This window comes from Balaenoptera acutorostrata, chromosome 7 (genome assembly GCF_949987535.1).
Source record: "Balaenoptera acutorostrata chromosome 7, mBalAcu1.1, whole genome shotgun sequence".
Lineage (NCBI taxonomy): Eukaryota > Metazoa > Chordata > Mammalia > Artiodactyla > Balaenopteridae > Balaenoptera > Balaenoptera acutorostrata.
Genome location: NC_080070.1, coordinates 55,969,311 through 55,990,126, shown reverse-complemented (window position 1 = coordinate 55,990,126; position 20,816 = coordinate 55,969,311). Strand labels below are relative to the sequence as shown.

At 36.0% G+C, this 20,816-nt stretch overlaps 2 protein-coding genes and 1 long non-coding RNA gene across 5 annotated transcripts in view; 2 read left to right on the top strand and 1 right to left on the bottom strand.

Annotated features, from left to right (window-relative positions):
- Positions 1-6,678, top strand: part of LOC103018744 (uncharacterized) — a 35,459-nt gene extending 28,781 nt beyond the window's left edge. Inside the window, exons 3-5 of the long non-coding RNA XR_452301.2 lie at positions 1,883-1,965; positions 4,104-4,194; positions 5,934-6,678. This is a non-coding gene — a long non-coding RNA (uncharacterized LOC103018744). The remainder of the gene's footprint in view (positions 1-1,882; positions 1,966-4,103; positions 4,195-5,933) is intronic.
- FAM237B (family with sequence similarity 237 member B) lies at positions 3,261-3,680 on the top strand. Its single transcript, XM_057549748.1, has one exon. The coding sequence runs from the start codon at positions 3,261-3,263 to the stop codon at positions 3,678-3,680; it is 420 nt and encodes a 139-aa protein (XP_057405731.1).
- The window catches only part of CFAP69 (cilia and flagella associated protein 69), a 72,809-nt gene continuing 57,138 nt past the window's right edge, over positions 5,146-20,816 (bottom strand). For 2 of the 3 annotated variants that reach the window (XM_007195805.2, XM_057549741.1), the window contains 8 exons: positions 19,433-19,514; positions 16,636-16,828; positions 15,492-15,629; positions 14,836-14,912; positions 13,446-13,643; positions 11,642-11,728; positions 10,244-10,348; positions 9,435-9,747 (listed from right to left, as the gene is read on the bottom strand). In XM_007195805.2, coding sequence (XP_007195867.2) covers positions 9,577-9,747; positions 10,244-10,348; positions 11,642-11,728; positions 13,446-13,643; positions 14,836-14,912; positions 15,492-15,629; positions 16,636-16,828; positions 19,433-19,514 — 1,051 coding nt within the window. In that variant the 3' untranslated portion in view covers positions 9,435-9,576. Of the gene's footprint in view, positions 5,269-9,434; positions 9,748-10,243; positions 10,349-11,641; positions 11,729-13,445; positions 13,644-14,835; positions 14,913-15,491; positions 15,630-16,635; positions 16,829-19,432; positions 19,515-20,816 lie in introns of those variants that run through there. The other variant, XM_057549742.1, reaches the window with a different exon arrangement.

The window sequence follows — 20,816 nt, the reverse complement described above, 5'->3', positions numbered from 1 at the left end:
AGAGATGCAGTGGATATTTTAGATTGAGCTTATATCCAGACACCTTACAAAACCTTACAATACTCTTGTTAAATAGTTTGTCTGTGGATATAATTTATTATTTAAAAAAACAAACACATATATAGAATTCTTACTATGTGTAGGCACTATTCCAAACACTTCACAAATATTTATTTAATTATCTCAACATCCCTATGAAACAGGTTTATTTTTTAATCCCCATTTTACAGATAAGGAAACTAAGTCACAAAGAGATTAAGTAACTACCCAAAGTCACAAATTTTCATTTGAACCTAGAAGGCAGGATTTAAATCCAGGCAGTTGATCCCTAAGCTCCATGCTAAACCAATAGCTTTGCTGCCTCTCCACTAGACTGAAAAGTTCTGTTTCTTCCTTTCTAATCCTTATTTCCCTCCTTTTTTTTTTTTTAACCTTTCTTTGAGGGTATTCTTTTGAATGCTAACAAAGATAATCCGTGTCTTGTTATTAATTTAAAAGAGAATACTTTTATTTATTTATTTATTTTTAACATCTTTATTGGAGTATAATTGCCTTACAATGGTGTGTTAGTTTGTGCTTTATAACAAAGTGAATCAGTTATACATATACATATGTTCCCATATCTCTTCCCTCTTGTGTCTCCCTCCCTCCCACCCTCCCTATCCCACCCCTCTAGGTGGTCACAAAGCACTGAGCTGATCTCCCTGTGCTATGCGGCTGCTTCCCACTAACTATCTATTTTACGTTTGGTAGTGTATATATGTCCATGCCACTGTCTTACTTTGTCACAGCTTACCCTTCCCCCTCCCCATATCCTCAAGTCCATTCTCTAGTAGGTCTGTGTCTTTATTCCCGTCTTGCCCCTAGGTTCTTCAGGATCATTTTTTTTTTTTTTTTTTTTTTTTAGATTCCATATATATGTTAGCATACGGTATTTGTTTTTCTCTTTCTGACTTACTTCACTCTGTATGACAGACTCTTGGTCCATCCACCTCACTACAGATAACTCAATTTCGTTTCTTTTTATGGCTGAGTAATAGTCCATTGTATATATGTGCCACATGTTCTTTATCCATTCATCTGTTGATGGACACTTAGGTTGCTTCCATATCCTGGCTATTGTAAATAGAGCTGCAATGAACATTTTGGTACATGACTCTGAAAGAGAATACTTTTAATGATTTACCATAGAAAGATGCTTGCTGTAGGGTTTTGGTGGATAACATTTAAGAGGTTAAGAAATTCCCTTCTATTCTTAGTTTACTAAGAGGTTTTTTTTATTGTTTTTTTATCTTGAATGGGTGTTGCATTTAATCAAATAGTTTCTCTCTTCAATTTGTTTTTGTGGTGAATCCACTAATTGATTTTCATATGTTGATCTTTGCATCCCTGGGATAATCCCAGCTTGATACTGATGTGTATTTTCCTAAATTCTGCTGAATTTGGTTTGATAATATTTTGTTTAGGATCTTTAATCTATCATCATTAGTGAGATACTCTTGTGACTTTACTCTTTTTCACACTGTCCTTGTTCCTGTGTCTCGGACTGGGGAGGCGGGCAAGGTGAGGGCGGGGCCTTGAGAGTGGCCACACACTCTGCCCCCTCACTCAGTCTCTAGAAAGGGAGCGTGGTTCGGGCTGCAGGGCTGACTCCGAGGCCCCAGCGGCGGCAGCAGATTTCGCAGCGCCGCTCTCGGGGAGCCTGAGCCACTTGGCTCCGGAGCGCTGTGCGACCGCGCGGTTCCCTAGGGCGAGTTCAGGGCGCCCGGGGAGCGCTGGCGGCAGGTCACAGAGCACCGCTTCCGCCTGTCACCAGCCTGCAGGGGTGGGTTCGGCTGGGCAGGGGGTGGGAGTCCGCTCAGAGACCTCTTGTCCCTTCCAGTCAGGAGCCGCCCTCGTCCCTCGAGGGAGCGCAGCGCACGCAGGACATCGCACCCGGACGCTCGCCTCCGCCGCCTAAGAGAGGTACCATTCCCCGCGGGCTCCCTATCTGCATCCAGGTGACCCGACCCGGGAGGAGAGCCCTGGTCCCGAGGGTAACCTGAAATTCTTGGGGAATAAAATCCTCTGGCCCCACTCAGTCCTTTTGGCCACTGTCAGCTCTGTTTGGGAAACCTGCACAATTTTCCACAACGTGAAACGACCCGAATAACTTAAGTTTAAATTTGTTTCGTTGGGTTTGTCTCTTTAACCTAACTTATTTTTTGGGGGCGGGGGTTGGGGGGGAGTGGAGGACAGCGGTTTACAGGGAAGAAGGTGAGTACCGTCTTCCGGATCTGTCCTCGCCGCTCCACTCCTCCGACCTGGCTGTCAAGGTTGTGTCAGGGACATTTCCAATGCCAGCCTGGAATGGTAGGGCCATTCAAAGCGGATTTAGACCTTGACTTCACCTATATGTTTCAGGCCGATTTACTGAGCAATCAGTTTTCAGGGAAACTTGTGCAAAGAATCGTGAGAAAATACCAAGATTTTGCTGAATGTTATTGGTGCTGCACCATGTCATATTGGCTTATATCACTTTTATTGTCTTCGTGCTCCTTTGTGTATGTATGTTAATCTTCTCTAACCAGCTCCTGAACAACCTGGGAAAAGCCAGGGATCCACCAGATATCAGTGCATAACAAATATTTTTTCAATGAATAAATTTCATCAGTAACTTTGAAACCTAAAATGGCGCTTGAGCATCCAACACTTGATAGATTGGAAAGCGTCAATTTAAAAAAAACCACACACACCTTTTTTTATGGTTACCTGTAGAAAGGGCTGCGTTTTGATCCTCTTGGTTGAAATGTATTGTGGTAAGAGTCTTGGATAGGGAGACAGGAGACCTGAGAACTTACTGAATCGTATCACTGAGAATTTTTCTAATCTGTAAAATTAGAAGGTTGGAACACATGCTTTTTAGAGTTTCTTTCAGCTCCAAAGGTCTTTGATGAAATGAATCTATCACAACTCCATAAACATGTGTTGGATTTCAGTGGCTCCTGAAGACTGTTTATCAGAATGTTGGTAAAGCTGTTGTTATATCCTTTCGAAGGAAAGTCTGAGAGTCAGCAACTTAGAGGAAAACCAATAAATACATAGTAGGCAAATTTGGCTTGATCAAAACCAAATACATAAGTATTTATAATTTTTTAGGTTTGATCAAAACCAAATAAATACATAAGTAGTTATAATTTTTTAGGTTTAAACAGATCATCAAGTAATTGAATAATTTTAAGTTAAAAATATATCCCTTCATTTTTTTTTCTGTATAGAATATGGTTTTTGCCACAAGAAGATGGTTCTACCTGCCGCTGGGCTGCATGATGCTGATAAATCTGATTAATGCGGATTTTGAATTTCAAAAGGGGGTGCTTGCCAGCAACAGCCCAGGGATCATGGAAGACATTGATCTCCAGTGCTGGAATGCTTGCTCTTTGACACTGATAGATCTCAAGGAAATCAAGATAGAGCACACTGTGGATTCTTTCTGGAATTTCATGTTGTTCCTGCAAAAATCCCAGTGGCCTAGACATTATAGTGTCTTCTTAAGCATAGCTCAGGATTTCTGGGACATGTATGTAGACTGCTTGATTTCAAGATCCCATGGAATGGGCAGAAGACAGGTGATGCCTCCCAAGTATAATTTTCCACAGAAGATAACAGGAGGTAATTTAAATGTGTACTTAAGAGAATAGCAGTTTAGTTTTCTTAAAAATACAATATTTAATCTTTCTGATTTTTAGAGTTTATCTAATAAGCTAGCAAATTTGCCATATTTTTCCTAATATGATCAGCTTTGATTTTCATTTTTACTGATTTTATATTATTTAGAAACCACAGGAGCTCTAATGTGCAAATACTAGATTCTAAATGATCTTGGAATGATATATTTTTGTAGATCATTAAATTATCGTCTTATTTTTTTCCCCATGAGTAGTTCATAAGAAAGCCATTTAGCCCTGTAATTATTCATATTACATTGGTTGAAAAAATTTTTAAACATCAACATGTATTTAGGCTTTTGAAATTAATTTTTTCAATAGGGTTGTTTAAAGGGAGGGAATCTTAAGAATCATATTAGAACAAATGTTAACAATTTTTCCTCTCTAACCTTACAGGACTGGATTTTACAAAACATGAGTTTTACATTTAAGAGAACACAGAAAATACCTCAAGCAAGATGACACCAACCTGAAAACTTAACTCTGTGTCAGTATTTATGAGCGCGAATATTTCCTGTTGCATTTATCAAAATTATTTCTAATTCTTTAATATTGATGAAGATAGATTGTATTTTTGTTGATATGTAATTGTTTTATGGCTATTGAATTATCATTTCCATATTTTGGGGTATTTTGTCAATAATTTTTTATTTAGAAGGCATCTTTGTAAAGTCTCTTTTTTTTTTTTAAAGAAAAAACCACTTAAAATGCAAATACAACATATTTTTTAATACAACAATCAGTGCAGTAAAATTGTAACCAGTTTTATCAGGTATCTTATACATAATTTTGACTTTAAAACTGTGCCAAAACTAATGCCAGTATTATCCTAAGAAGTAATATTTAATCTTGATGTAGTATACTGTGTGGCTTCTGATATATGTATCTCATCACCAAGCTATCTTACATATTATTTTTCTATGCATTAAGGCCTAAAATTTTGTTTTATGTTCTCAGTTTTATAGTCCTCATTTTAAAAAAGGAATAACAAGCAGAAAGGCAGTTAATTTTATTTTTTATTTTATTTATTTTTTTATAAATTTATTTATTTATTTATTTTTGGCTGTGTTGGGTCTTCGTTGCTGCATGCGTGCTTTCTCTAGTTGCAGCGAGCGGGGCCTACTCTTCGTTGCAGTGCGAGGGCTTCTCATTGCGGTGGCTTCTCTTGTGGCAGAGGACAGGCTCTAGGCGCACGGGCTTCAGTAGTGGTGGCACGAGGGCTCTAGAGCGCAGGCTCAGTAGTTGTGGCACACGGGCTTAGTTGCTCCGCGGCGTGTGGGATCTTCCCGGACCGGGCTCAAACCCACGTCCCCTGCATTGGCAGGCGGATTCTTTAACCACTGCGCCACCAGGGAAGTCCCCATCTTAAGCCTTTTTATTGGTACTTAGATATAATGTTCTGTTAAATCCCCCCAGTTTTGGTCACAAATCATGTCATTTGTATATAGAAAATTGTATTCTTTTTTCATCATTTACTTATTCATTCAAAAAAATTCATTGAGCTTGGAGGTACACTGCTGAGCAATCGAGACACAGTTCTTGACTCCCAGAGTTGTCATTGCTGTGGGACAAAGATGCAGCAGGAAATAATATAATTCAAAAGTACTTTTATGATGTCAAAATATGTTTTTTTTTCCAAGAAAGAGAAATTGTAACCAACATAGGGTTGAGTGGGGAACAATACGTATTTCTCTTTTGCTCGATTCAAAATCATCAGACTAGATCAGACAGATCATCTGAAAAGAAAACCCCAAAACCCACCAATTCTTCCAGTGGTATTATGGTAAAGACTCAGTCGGTTTCGCAGCTTTGGTTTTATGCTGAACTCATATAGCTTAACTCATAACCAGTTGTTTTCCAGAGCACTGAAAGCTGAAAAAAGACAGCAAAACATCTAATATTGCTCCCAAAATATTTCTTCAGGAGGTGATACAATGGATAAAAATTGAGCATCTATGCTTAAAGTTCCTCTGCTCTTCCTATAGAATTTTTTTTTCTTTAAATAAACTTTTTACTTTAGAATAGTTTTAAGTTTGCAGAAAAGTTGCAAGGCTAGTGCAAAGACTTCTTGTATATGCCTCACCCATTTTTTCTTATTGTTAACATCTTAAGTTAAGTCGTATGTTTGTCATAACTAATGAACCAATACTGATACGTTTTTAATTACACTTCATATTTAATTTGAATTTCACTAGTTTTTCCCCTAATGTCCTTTTTCTGTTCCAGGATCCCATCCAGGACACCACTTACAATGAGTTGTCATGTCTTCTTAGGCTCTAAGAAGATGTTTTTGATGACCTTGACACTTCACGATGCTGGTCAGGTGTATTGCAGAATGTCCCTCAATTTGGGTTTGCCTAATGTTTTTCTCATGGTTAGACTGGGGTTATAGGTTTTTTGGGGTGAAAACTACAGGAGTAAAGCACTGTTCTCAGCACTTCCTATCAAGGGTACATGCTGTCAACATGACATAACACAGATGGCGTTTAACCCTGGCTGAGGTAGCATCTGCCAGGTTTCTTGGCTGTAAAGTTACTTTCCCTTCTCTTTCTATGTTGTATTCTTTGGAAGCAAGGCACTAAGCATTACCCACACTTTAGGGAATGGGGAGTTATGTTCCATCTCCTTGAAAAGGAAATATCTACAAAAATTAAAATACAAGCGATTATGAAACATGGTTGCCAGTGAAACTAATGTAAGCTCAGGCTATGTTGGCAGAAGGTGTGTAAAAATGAGAGGGGCTAGTTTCATTATACCCTCCATGTGTCCTGTTACACCTGTAAATTGTTGTTCGGTTCTGTTGTTCTCAGTATAGAGGAATAATCACAAACTGTAGCACTTCAGAAAGGGCTGGCCACATTCATGGTCTGGAATGATTAAATAAACTGGATATTTGACCCAGAAAGACTGAGGGTGAACATTATAGTTTTTTCCTGTGGTATGAAATGTACCCTGTGTTCCAGAAGGCAGACTGAGGACCAGATGAACAAAAGTTGTTCACCTCATTATTCACTGGTTTTCATCCAATATGAGCAAGCACTGGCTAACAGGGTCTAATCATGGAATGAACTCCTCCCTCATATGGTAAAAATCTCATTACCGAAGACTGTTGAAGCCACTTTCATCTGTGCTCACTCAACTCCGTTTTTATTTTCTTGACTTTCTTTTCATGTAGTTTATTAGCAGAATTCTGGGAGCTGAAATTTTGTATCAGTTGACTCATGGAAGGAAATATACTGTCCACCTTTCAGCCAGGCTGGATGGGAGAGGCACCAATCCCCTAGGGCTCAGAAGTGGTATGGTGGGAGCACAGGATGTGAGGAGAGATGGAGACGTGTTAGAATTAGTGACCCTGTCAGACAGAGGGACTGATTTCACTGGCTCGCTGCCGGGTGGCTGGAATTGTAATATGCGAACTTTGGGTATTGTCTGTCTACCAAGTGCAAGTGTCTGGATTAAGCAACCTTACTACCCTCCATCTGTGTACATTTCTTCCTCTGTTAAATGGCTGCTAGGTAATAACCTGCCCTATTTTACCTTTCCTCTTCCTGATGGGTAAGATCTACAACAGCAGGGAGAAGTTCTACAGAACTCACAGATTATTTTGATTGCAGTCAGTCCTAATCAATCTGGAGATACCAAGTTGTACTAAATACAAAAAATAATGTTCAGCCAAGAAATATCAATTCTATTTCTACCCACTGGTTATATTAATGTAATAGTATTTATGCCTCATTTTAGAGAAAGTCTGTCACTGTTATGAAGCACATACATTTGAACTACTTTAACATGTCCATGTTTAGCATTCCCTGTATAGTATTTTGTTGGCTGAACCTTCCCTTTGAGCTCAGGACTTTGCTGCCTTTGCGGAAGTTGAGGGGAAGGTTGCCAGGAGCTGAGGCCACCATCACACTAATTCAGTAATTTATTTACTGAGGTGTTGGTTACAATAATGAATGAGATGTGGTTTCTATCTTGTCTTTAGGGAGCTTAGAGTCTGAGGAAGGAACTTATAGTCTACAAAATGAAGTAAACATTCATTGCTTTTAGCCATGGACACTTCATCTCGATTCTATGTGTATCTGAGATGTTCCTGAATGTGTGTCTGGTGCTTTTTGTATGGGCATCTCATCGTTGCATGTTTCTACCCACATCCATTCTTGTGTCTCAGTAACTCCCCTTTACATGGAACCTTTGTGCTTAGGGCTGCCTGTGAAGAAGAGGAACAAATTATGCTGTCTACTATCTTCTTGGGGGTGGTGGTAATAGAGAAAGGGATTCAAGAGAGCACAAAGCTCACTGATAAGCTGATGCATATTATGTACTCCTGTGAGCCACAAGGAGAATGGGCAGCTGGGCCAGGGTGAGAGGCTGCTGGTAACTCATTCTAATTAGAACAATAACAACAATTGTAATTTCTCCTCTCATGGCAGATGCTACTATCCTCACAGACAGAATAATGAAAAATTCCTGGAGGAATGTGAATTGGGGGAGGATGAGTAAGGGGAAGAGGGAGGAGAAAGTGAGAGAAGGTGGGCCCAGTGGGGTGTTGGAGCCGTCTTTTATCTGATAATGAAAGTGGATTCTATGCGTGTCTTCCCAACTCTGCATTCAGTAGCACCATGTTGGTAGCTTGAAACTGGTCATAGTGGGATTGGCAAACACTACAAATAAGGGTTTTTTCCCCTTGCAGAGCCGGTTGTTATACATTTAACCAGTACACTGCTGTGTGCACCCTATGGGCCTAGAGTCTAGACTCAAATTCCAGTATATTTTCCTTTCTGAGAAAACAGATTCTTGTCTCTCCCAGCCCTGGACATGAACTCAATTTTGCAGCTTCCTGAGTGGAGAAGGGGGTTGACGGAAATGGAGACAGGCTGTGGAAACCGCATAATGCCATACAGGGACACAGACATCTAGCATTGCTCTACATCTAGCATTAAGGCATCTACCTCCTATTTGGCAAGATACCTCCACCACCAAAAGAATTTCTCCCTACTCCCCCTTTTCCTTCCCCATTAAGGAAGAGACGTAGCATTAGAATTTGTTTATATATTAAGAGTTAAAACATGTTTATTTTAGTTTTATTGTTTAGCTTATGAATAACATTTGCTTTTTATAGGAGAGAGAACTTATTTTACTTTGACCAACATATTTGTTGCAAATGTTTTTGCTGCCCAATATTTATATATACTTATAATAACATATATTTATAATATCCTGATTCCCTACTCCATCCATATGCTTTGGATGGGATTGGCTTCCTTCTGTCTCTGGGTATAGGCAGTTCTCAGATCTGGCCAAAGTCATGATGAATGGTTCAGGAGTGGGCATATGGCCAATCAGGGGTCCCAAGATGCAGAGACAGTTGCAGAGACTGTTGAGAGATAGGCATGCACTCTTTTCTACTGGATATCAACCTGGGAGAATATAATTCAGGAGCTGCTAGGGAAGGAGAAGATCCTACTCACAAGAGTTTCAGTTCCTAGATCCAACAATGCCTGTAGTTTTAATTAGTCCTAGATTTGATAGCCCCAGAGCCTGTAAAAGCTGGGTTTTTTTCTTTTTGTTTTGTTTTGTTTTTTGGCTTAAACCAGTTGGAGTAGTTCACATCAATTGAAAGAGTCAACTGATACAACATGTTTTACAGTTTTCAGTTAAGAGAATTGTAATCTTTAGAAAGAAATTGATAACAACTCTTCTCACAGTATGTGATGATATTTTCAATAAAAATACATTATATGTGCTTTTATTTTAATAGTATTTTACTAAAATATTTATTCTAAAATATTTGCTTTACATTTATATATACAGATATTTAACTAAAAAATTATAAGCAGAATTTATTTCAAAAAGTCTCCAGAGTATTTTATGTAGGAACGCTCTTCTCTGGCTCATTCACAGTTTTTACTGCTTTTACTCTCTGTAAGGCTCCTCCTCGAATAGGAAGTTTTTTAAGAGCAATATCTGTATCAGCCAGAGGTCCTCCCACTAATCGGGCAGGAGTGCTTTCCACTGTTACGACCCCACCAGAGGGCACCTAAAAAAAGCAAAAGTAAATATTTACGAGTCCATTTACAAAATTTTTCACTAAGAGGAAAACCCATTCATCCTTCAGCTAACTTTGGAAGAGACACAAAATGTACATAGTAACTAGGAGACAGCATGGACTAATGGAAAAATAAGGGCCTTGGAGCCTTTGCAATCAGGGCCAAATTATGTCCAGAAGAGGACACCAGGAACACTGGAATATGGCATGGATCTATTTGCCAGGCAAAGGAGGCACTGCACACTTTCTGTCAAAGAGATGTAGAGATATATTTTGACTAGTGTTTATAGCAGTTTCTTGGGAATCCTGGAGGGCTGGATCTGGTCTAAACCAGAACTAGGCAAGGGTAGAGATAAATATGCCTTAACTATTTGATATTTGAACAGCAAAAAGAAAAAATATGAGACAAAACCCCATAGAAATAACATTCTTTGGGGACTAAATTTAATATCTACTAAGAAAATTTATGGAGAAAAAAAAATCTTACTGTTGTGTTAAGGCCTTCAATATCTGTCCGGTGAAATATTGCATTTGGTGGACGCTCACTGTATCTAGAGGATTCTATACCTTTCTCTTGAAGTCTTTTTGCTTTCTGAAGATTTTTAAATTAGAAAGAAAATAAATTAATTGCTATTAAAGCATTAACTGTGGTACAATGAAGTATACAAAATATATTTAATTGTGTCTGTTTTATGCTTTATTAGTTAGCACTAGCATTTACTCATTTACTCATTTAGGCTAAGAAAATAGTTATTAACAAGTTATATCCTTTGTACATTCCAGAAAACACCTGAAAATGTTACTGAGATTTCCATAGGTACTGGTAATATATGACCAAGGGATAAAGCAGATCCTAAGGAAATCAGGTTCAATTTTTTGTGCATAATTGAATAAGCTACTAAATTTACAATAGATGATACATGATTTCAAATTATTTTGCATAAATTAAATACTAATTCAGTACACTTAAATGTTTCAAGCATTCAGAATAATGCAAACTATAATTTGCTGCAGTTATAGTCAAGCTCAATAGTTGAGGCACTAGAACAGGCTAAATTCAAGGTAACAAATTATCTGCATGGAGGGGGCTGATTTTAAAGTTGGGAAGAACTTTTAGTGACAAAGGGGAGACATGGTACCTTGAATAAGCTTGTTCTTAATTTTGGTTTTGCTATTTTAATATGATTCCACTATTTTCGTGGGCTAATATAACATTTAACAATTTCATATCTAGAGGAAGAATTGTAACATTATATAAAAGTGTATCCCAAGTATTAATGGAAAAGTTGGAAAAAAATTAATGAGATTTTTGGAAATCTATGCTGCTTCTTACATATTTCAAGTGAACAAGTAGCATTATAAACTGTTTAGATTAGTTTCTAGTTTATTGCTGAAGCAGGTTATCACATTTTCCCAAAGGGGTGTTTATCCCAATTTCCCACTTAAGCTTTAATATAATGTTTCTTTTGGTGGTCACAGAGGGGAAGCATCCTTGAAGGAGAGAGTAATATGGACAGTTGTTTTTTGTGTCCTTCACTCTGCTTCTTACAGAAAGGATGAGTAAATAAGAAGGCTCAGAATGGAAAGTAGGAGCACATTTCTCCTGCTTATTCCTGACTAACTCTCATCTCTTTTATGCAAACCAGGAACACCATCCTTGCTTCCCTCCCTCCCACTGCTAAGCCAAATGAAACTCAGAGTGGTATCTTCTGTAACTGAAAAATGCAAAGTTTCAGTTAACGCCCTACACTGCAAATGAGGATCAATAGTGTTGGTATTCCACACAGAAAGATCAACAGAAAAAGGTGAATGAATAGTTATCCCTAAAAAAGTCTGTCAGAGTTGACTGTTTGTTGTGGATATTGTAATATTTAAAAAATCCTACCTTTAAAGTTTTAACATTTGATGTTCTAGCCAAGAAATTTTCCCATGATTTATTAGCCAATTCTCTTTGCTTGTGTGTGGCTTGTACCTGAAATGAGAAAGATAATTAAGAGCTCCAGTTTCTATGAAAGGATACCAAAGGGCTTGAATACTTGTATTTTGAAGGAAGACCTAGTTTTTGCCAACGTAAATTTTAAGGTCAACCAGCAAAAGGGTTAGAGTTTAACAACTTAAAAAAACAAAAGTCTTAAAATGGAAAAAACTCCTTCCCTCACTATGTGGCCAAGGTTTGAACTGCTCCCCATGAAATGTAATGCAAAACTGTTGCTGTAAAAATACAAAATATGAAAATAACAATAATCCTTCTCAGCAAGACTGATAGTTTCACATGATTATCACTTGTGAAGACAGAGTATAATCCAGAACAAGCTACATAAATGACCCAAGAGCAAATTCACAGGAGAAAATAAAGAGTTTTCTGCTGCCACTGACAATAGTTTAGGCAAGATTATATTGGTAAAACTGCTTCTAATTTACGCCTTCAGCAAGACAGCAATTTTGTGAGAGTGCTGAGTTTGTTGTGGTGATGCAGTCTAGGGAGGTAACTACTGACAAAGGACAAAGACTACGGTTCCCAACAGGCTCTCCACTAAATATATATATAATCCGAGGACACATGCCCTTGGTTGGTATATAATAGACTATTAAGTTTAAATTATGAACCTAAAAGTATTTAATTAAACAACTGCTAAAAAATAAACTGGGTCGGAGCCATGATAACAAATCAACGATAACCAACAAATCAGCAATAGCTAGTCCACACGGCAGAATCCTGCCAATTCAACAGAACTAACGAGGAGAAGAACTTCTAACGGGGTACTCCACTTAAAAGCAAATGAATGGGTTAAACAGCAGCATCCTTGCAATAAAAACTCTTCACAAACAAAACTTTTAAGCAGGGAGTTATCTAAGAATTTATAGGTGGATGCTAAGTTCCACTAGACTGAAGATGTAGACATTTAATACTAGATGTAAAAAGATCAGACAATAGAAAACACTTTGGAAATCACCTTAAAGTGTTTTAAATACTTAATTTTAGTCATAAAAGATCACCAAGCAGAAGTGGAGAATCTACATCATCTTTGTATCTGTGGACAAGTTCACTTAAATAGTCACTTAACCTATTTGCTCAAAAACTTCTGATGTGTTGTTTCTTACCTGTGTAAAGCTTTGGGAGAATGGCTTATATTTTCCTGACAGGCTTTTTCTGATTAGCTAAAGTCAGAGACCAGATTTGTAGAGTGCTCACAGTATATGTTTTGGCACTGAGGTGAGGAGAGGCTTGTCGATGTGCCTATGATTGGCACACTAGTAAGGGCCTATCACAGAGTGAGGGACGAGGGCCAACTTTCTCAATGAGGTTATACATACAGTCACAGAGATACACCATTTGTCAGAATTTGCTAAGCGTATACATTTAAATAGACCACAATTTTTGGAACTCTGTTTGACCTTTCAAAAAATGGAAATGTCTCAGGTGTCTACGTTTTAAAATGTAAGCCTGTAGAAATCAAATTATAATGCCATAAAGTGGCACTGAGTATAGTAATTGAATTTCAAGCTATTAACTCCATGTTTTCTTTAAAAACTATACAAAGACACTGAAAGTAACTATAAAAGAAAATTACAAGGTAACTCTAAGTGCTGAAGCATTCACAAGTAAGGCAAATATAACTTATGGATAACTTCGACTAGTTTATACATTGAAATTATTTTCTTGTGCCTCATTGGCATCTGTGGCTTACTTTTGTATATACTTTTTGTTCGTTTTGCACATCTTGGCGTGCTTGGCTTTCAATCATCTCGCTTTGCAGAGAAGCAACCATCTTTCCGATATTTTCTGATGCTGTTATAATAGATTCCAAAATTTTTTTGTCTGTAGTAACTGGTCTTAAGTTTTCTAATTTTATTTCTTCATATATTTCATTCCATATTTCTCCAATCTGTCATAGCAAAGTTTAAGAGTTTTAAAAAGTTAAACTAACCAAAAATAAATAATATAATTTTACGTAACCTAAAATTTATTTGGGTGTTCATTCCAAAGTTAACACTTAACTGAACCAGCTTTTCCTAACTTACTCCTTGGGAATAAGTTAAGTGCATTGAGAATGATTTGGGGCAACAGTTACATTTGAGTATTCAGAAGTAATTTACCTAATGTTTTTCAGTGATAAGTACTCACAGGTAAGGTTCCACTACCTAAGTGTAGTTTATTGCTCTCATCACTGCGCTCCCCTTTATAGACACTCTGTTTTCACAGCTGCACAAGTTGTTGCTTTAGTCTCATCCTCCTGAAGTACAGATGCTTTCCTTCTTAAAGCCCTGTTTGAAGGCTAGGTCAAGCCGAATTTGTAGAACAATGAACATGGGGATTCCTGGGACTCTAGTACCCAGCCACCCTGAGAAACAGGGCCTTGTCCCTCACTTTCCAGCTAACGTAATACTTGAATCTAAAACTCTTAACATGTTGGTTTCATCATGCTGTAGCTCCATCTCATATTCTGGGTTATCTGGAAATTACTGTGCTTGAGTATGTTTAAATTTAGAGAAAAAACATACATCCAGAATAGGGATAAAATTCAGCCTTGTTTTCCTTTTTTATAGAGGTTTATTCATTTACAGCATTCAAATACATAGTACTAATACTAGTAGAAGAGAATGTTTACTTGGAAGGACTTTCCTAAAATTTCAAAGGCATTTATTTACCAAAAAGTATATAACCAGCAAAGTAAGCAACTCTTTAATTGATATTTGATCATCATACAATGTAATGATAAAATAATACTTTAATAAGTATAAATCATTTATTTTAATAAGTAATAATTCATTCAATTCTAGCTCTTAATACCCTAGCTCTTAATACCCTCTAAAGAGAAGAAATTATATTTTAAAGATTCTGTTAGGCTTCTATGTCAGTAACATCCATCTTCTTTTATAAACTAATAGTTGGATGAAATCATACCCCATGGAAAATACCCAATCAGTTAATTGTATGTTCCTTGAATAGTATCAGATGTAAAATGAAAAATAAAAACTACACAGTACGTGGATGATTGCTCACAAATAAAAATAGATCTTTCCCAACTGACGTTTTGCCATACTAGATTTTAATAACAAGGTTAAGACGGTACTCACTTTAAAATCAAGGTATCTATGTATGATACAGAGGGTAACAAAATCTTCAGCAGATAAGCCAGGTAAATTTTCAAAATCTAAACGAAGTTTATAAAGAGAGATTTACTTTAACAGAGCAAGTGATTCCAAAAGGCATATATTTATCATAAAAACAAATGCAAATGATTGCTTTTGATTTCATCCTGATTTATGAAAAAGTTACTTCTGTGAGTTTCTGGCTTCCTCCTATAACAAACAGCTGCCAGGTCATCCTTATCTAGTCATTAGAAAAGGAATACTTTCTGTGCTGTGGTCAGACCATGATATTGTGCTTCCACAATCTGAAGAGTGAGGACTTTTTTTTAAATAAGAAGCAAGGTTAAGTCCTCAGGTGATTCAGAATTCTAGTGTTTAAGCCTAACCATCTAAAACTAACTGCCTTTAATCCTGGCTGCACCCTGGAATTACCTGGGGATCTTAAAAAATACTGATGCCTGGCCCCAAACCCAGAGCTTAAGGGTGTAGCCTGCGTATTGGGATAACAATGGAATATACATTTATCTGTATAAAGGGACTTTTGTTCATCATATATGAAAAATGGACTTCAAAGCAAAATCAATTTACAACACTCAGCAAAAAAAGAGAGGCTCTTGTGAACTTGACGAGTAACTTCTTACCTAGTTTGCCCAACACAGCATAAATTTTTGCTCTGATATTCTCAGCAACATCCATAACTGCAATGGTTGGGCAGTTAGCAGGCAGTGGTGTGATTTTTTGCTCTTCTTGAAAACTAGTGAATAGAGGTTTCTTTGTATCTAATCATTGGATATCATGAAAATATAGAAAGGACAGATAAAAACTGTAGTAAATTAATAATTTTAAGATTTTAGTCTAGACATCATAAAATATATAAAAATATTGTAACAGAGTACAATACTGCATGATACATGGTTACTCCTTTAAAAGCATAAATAATCAATAATTTCTTCCCCATTCTGTTGCAAAACTTAAAGCTTTCATTTTTAACTATTTATGTAAAATATAAAAATTTCACAAAATTACTTTTTTAAAAGTGAAACTTTCACGTAAAAAACTTTTCTAATTTTGAGATCCAGAAATTGAACACTGTCAGTTTAACAATGATGTAATCTCCTATTTGCTTTTGGTTTCTATATATTATGCTATAAATATAAAAACTATTTTATGATGTTATAGATCAAAAGTTAGAAACAATAAAAATGGATTGAAGATAGAAATCATCAGAAGTTAAAGGGGAAGTATTTTCACTTAAAAATAAACATACTAACAGATGAAACTATAATAAGAATTGTAAGAGGTTTAGAAAATATAATGTAGCATTATAAAATAGATAAATGAAATATAAATTCTGGTACTATAAACTTCATTAATTTAGAGTCTAGTAATTAAAATTTATGAACATTTGATTTATTTTTATTTCAAAGTTTCTTCTTTCATATAAAAAGTAAACTGTATAAATATGAATCAAAAGAAATGTACAAAATACAATAAAAATTGTTCTCAAGCACTCAACTTATATCCCAAATTTTATTGGTAAATGAAATATTACTGAATATACTTACAAAAGCAGGTAACTCAAAGACAGTTCTTTAAGAAGTACTGTTAAGTTTTTTATTTTCAATTTGAAGAATATAATCAAATACCAGTTCCTGAAAATATTCTATAAAAATATGAACCTGCTACTAATTTACTTAGTATGGTGTAAGTCCCCATACTTTCCTAAGATTGCTTTTTAAAAATACGGATCTAATTGCTTCTACAAACAATTATAAATATACTTACCGACGATCTTCCCATGTTTATCACGTTTTACTCCTAGTTCTTTTTCTTCCTTTCTCCACAATTTAATTAAAAGACTAGCAGCTGTCTGATCCTTCTTCCCTCGCCAAGCATTGACATGAGCCGCAGTTTTGGGATTATCACAAAATTCAACCATTATTCCAAGTATTAGATTACAGAATTTTTTTTGGTTCAACTTTTGCAAGGAAACAGAAAAAGAAAAATGTTGCAATTAATATTTAGAATTACTGTCTTAAAAAAGAAAGGAGAAACATTTGTATTAATCAGTAGGTTTCTTCTAAATGACTGCCTTATAAAATTAAGACTCTAAGTATGATTTGTGACCATCTCCTATTAAAATAAATACCATTGTAATGAGTCCATTTTCAAACATTAGGGATTCTTAAAAAATAGAAAGAAAAAGATTCAATATAATTCTGATGTAGTCATAAACATATGTCATGAACAAAAGTAATTGATTTAGCTGAGTAGGAAAAAGAGAGATTGTCAAAATAAGTGAAAATGTTCATTTTAAGTGAAGCAAGGTCAGTGGTGCTATGCATAGGACTCTGTAATTATAGGATCTTTCCAGTTTACCTGCTTAATTAAAGTTTGTAAAGTCCTCTCATCCTAGCTATAACCTCATTGTTACTAAGAGACCAACTGATGGTAACTCCAAGTGGCAATCACATGTGAAAATAAATCAAAATGAGGTATAATTTTGTATTTTGAAACTCAGCATCCATAAAGGAGTATTTAAGCACTTAAGAAAAATTATCTTATTAAGCATATTTCCTCTGTTTTCCTACAAACAGTTTTCAGCAAACCAAAATTTAGGTATAGAGAAGTCCAACCAGAGCAATGGCCTCCACACAGTAATGGTTTCTGTGTGAAATATTTTTGGTTGATTAACTCCTATAGTATACTGCTAATAGAATATAGCAAAGGAAACATGTAACCTGTTTTCTGAATTGCAAACATTATCAGTTTCCTCTTTCATTAAATTAAGGGTAATAATATTACCTGCTTTAGAGAGTTATTATGATGAGTTATATGAGACTGCCTGTCACACAGTAAACTCTCAATGATATTTAACCTTTATTAGCAATTGCCATTTCACACTGAATAAATATTTTAGCAGATTGTATTAAGCAGAATCCTCAATCAAATGAGTTTTTTATTCCTATACTTCACTTTCAGGAGAAAGAGGCAAATATCAAGGGTTGAAGTTTATATAGGAACTTCATTAAAGAAGATTTGTAATTTGTAGTTAGCTTGGTTGGTTTAATCCATGTTAAGTGCAATCTAATAATTACATTCTTAACAATAGAAAACACAACAAAAATATCTGTCAGGAACTATTCTAACTAATGCATGTATATGTGTACACACACACACATAATCACTCACATAATCCTTCCACCAATGCATGAGGTAGATAATGTTATCTCTGTTTTATAGATGAAGAAATTGGTAGCAGAGATGTTAAATAATTTTTCAAAGTTACACAGCTAACAACTATTAGAGGCCTCAGTCAGACTGATTCCAGCCTGTGCTCACAACCACTGTGTTATATGGCCTCTCCTACCAGCCTTCATGCCTTTCCATCCAAGAAACCCTGATGGTGAAGGAGAGTGGACACAAGTAAGAAATGTCTTTTATGTCTTCTATATAATATTAAAATAAAATATAATTATTTAATATGTACATGCATAATATCATTCCTCACTTCCAAATCTTAACTAGAAGCTAGATTCCAGGAGATATGCCTGGAATTAATGTTGTAGCTTTGAGAATCCCTGACACTGACCATGTGCCTCTGGGCATACTTGTACGCTAGTCAGAGAAACACGGTGAGCTGTATGTCATTTAGGACTACATACGTCCTTCTGTATTATGTTCAATTTTCTGAACATTCAAAGGGTTTCTGGTTATGACTCATTCAAGGTGGGTTATTTTTATTATTATCATTATTATTTACTTGTTTTTTGTTTGTAGTGTTTTATATCTAATGAGTTCACTCTCATCTCTAGTGTAAACTAATTTTCTTTCAGAGTTAAAAGGACACAGATAACTTTAGTATCTTTGCTAAGTCAAAGTAGGTTTGTTATTCTGTTAATAAAATCAAGAATGGTGGCAATCATAGGCAGTGACATAGCTAGAACTCTGCATGAGAATATCTCCCAAAGTTTTACTGAAACAAAAGTATACTTTTTCTTTCATATCATCTTAACTATGGACCCACTTAGAATTGAGGCTAGTAGGGGATTACTGTAAGGATCTTTGCCATTCTTCTCAGCTGCCTTCCCGGAAGGCTTAATATGCTCACTTCTGCTCATTCTGTAAAACAGTGTATGACACACTAGATTCTTCACATTACCTACAAACTATACACAGTTTTTAAAAAATGCTGATCTTTACTCCTTTGTCTAAGATGACCCTTTTAATACTAAGAGAAGAAGCTAGAAGTTATTAATAAATGATTATTGATTTTTAAATAATCTAGCTGTTTCTTTAAAGTTTCATGGGGAAAAACAAAACAAGACAGAATAAATTCTCTGCTGTCATGTGTTTGGGAACACTGACCTAAGTAAACTGGTTTCTTCACTGGAGGAATTTTCAGACTCTACTATGCCAATGCATGCTATGAAACTCCAGGAGGGATTTTTGTTTAAAACAAACATTTGAACACTATTTGAGGGCACATTTAATCACAGAGTAGTGTTCTGTGATACTCAGTTTGGAAAGAGTTAATAAAGACATTTATTTTTTGTTTCACAATTGTTATAATCATACTTACTGCCATTAAATCCAAAAGGAGAAAAATGCCTTCCTTTTCAAGAAAGTAATCCTCTGAGGGGTAACATCCCAAAATGCAGCACCTTAAGTAAAAAGAAAGTTATTCATTTAAAAAGGCTTTATTGTTAAATTCAATTTGTAAGTTTATTTCTATTAAAAAATCTTTTCAAAGAATATTTTTTCTTCATTTCCTTAAATCAAGCAGTTAATTTCTTTGCTTAAAAAATTGAACTTTGAAGGGACTTTGTCAGTGTAGTTTAATTTCAACTATTTAAACACTAATATCGTTTAATTATTTTTCATAAATGCCTATCTCTTTCCTGTAGATGCAATATTCTCCTCTGCTTTCCTGATATTAATTATTCTTAAAGGTCTCCTCTGTTGCTCTATTAACTTTTTCTTCAAGCTTTATTCATTTACTGTCTATCTTTTACAGTGCTGGCATGCCTGAAACATTTGTTGTTTTTAATTACATCCTTTCTTTGCATATGATATTATTTGCTGAAGTGCCTGCTGCTTAGGCCTGTGCAGCTCATATGGAGTGAGGGACTGAAGTTGCTGTCAGGGCTACTTTTACTGTTCTCCTGGGTGGGGGATGGATATGGGCTGAACAGGCTGGTGCTGGTGGTGGTGTTGGTAAACAGAGCCTAATCTCCCTCTAGCCCTCCCAGGCCTTGCAAGCCTGCTGGGGTCAACCTGTATCCCTTTCCTATTTAACATGGTATCTATCTATCTATCATTCAATAATAATGTGATAATTATTTAACATGGATCCCTCTTGAAAAAAAAAAGAGACCCTGTTTCTGCTGGCTGTTTTGTGATGGTGGTTGTGTGAGAGTTGGTGCATAAAGGCCATCAGCTTGGCCCCACTCACTCAGGTGCTTCCAGGTTTTACCACCTCTGGGTATGAATCACACTTTTTTTGTTCCCACTTTTGAAGTAGTACTCTCTGATGCCTATCATGGGCTGCCTTTTGCCTCTTTAATTCATAACAATTACAATAAGAGAAAAAAATAGAACATCCTTCTCTGTTCAGAAATTAAATAATATACTTCTAAAATTCCCAAAGATTGAAAAGGAAATCACACTGAAAATTAGAAAATAGTTTGAACATAATGATAATACAAATAGAACATATGGAAACTCAGCTGGAGCTAAAATCATTATTACCGGAGAATTTACAGCCTTAGATGGATATATTAGAACAGAAGAAAGGTTGAAAATCAATGATCCTGGCATCTATCTCAAGAAATAGAAAAGGTTGAGATTGGTTCAAGATGGCGGAGTAGAAGGACGTGCTCTCACTCCCTCTTGCGAGAACACTGGAATAACAACTAACTGCTGAACAGTCATCGACAGGAAGACACTGGAACTCACCAAAAAAG

Bases quoted from the DNA above. Each gene is read 5' to 3' on its own strand.
- FAM237B (XM_057549748.1), top strand. From the start codon at position 3,261: ATGGTTTTTGCCACAAGAAGATGGTTCTACCTGCCGCTGGGCTGCATG.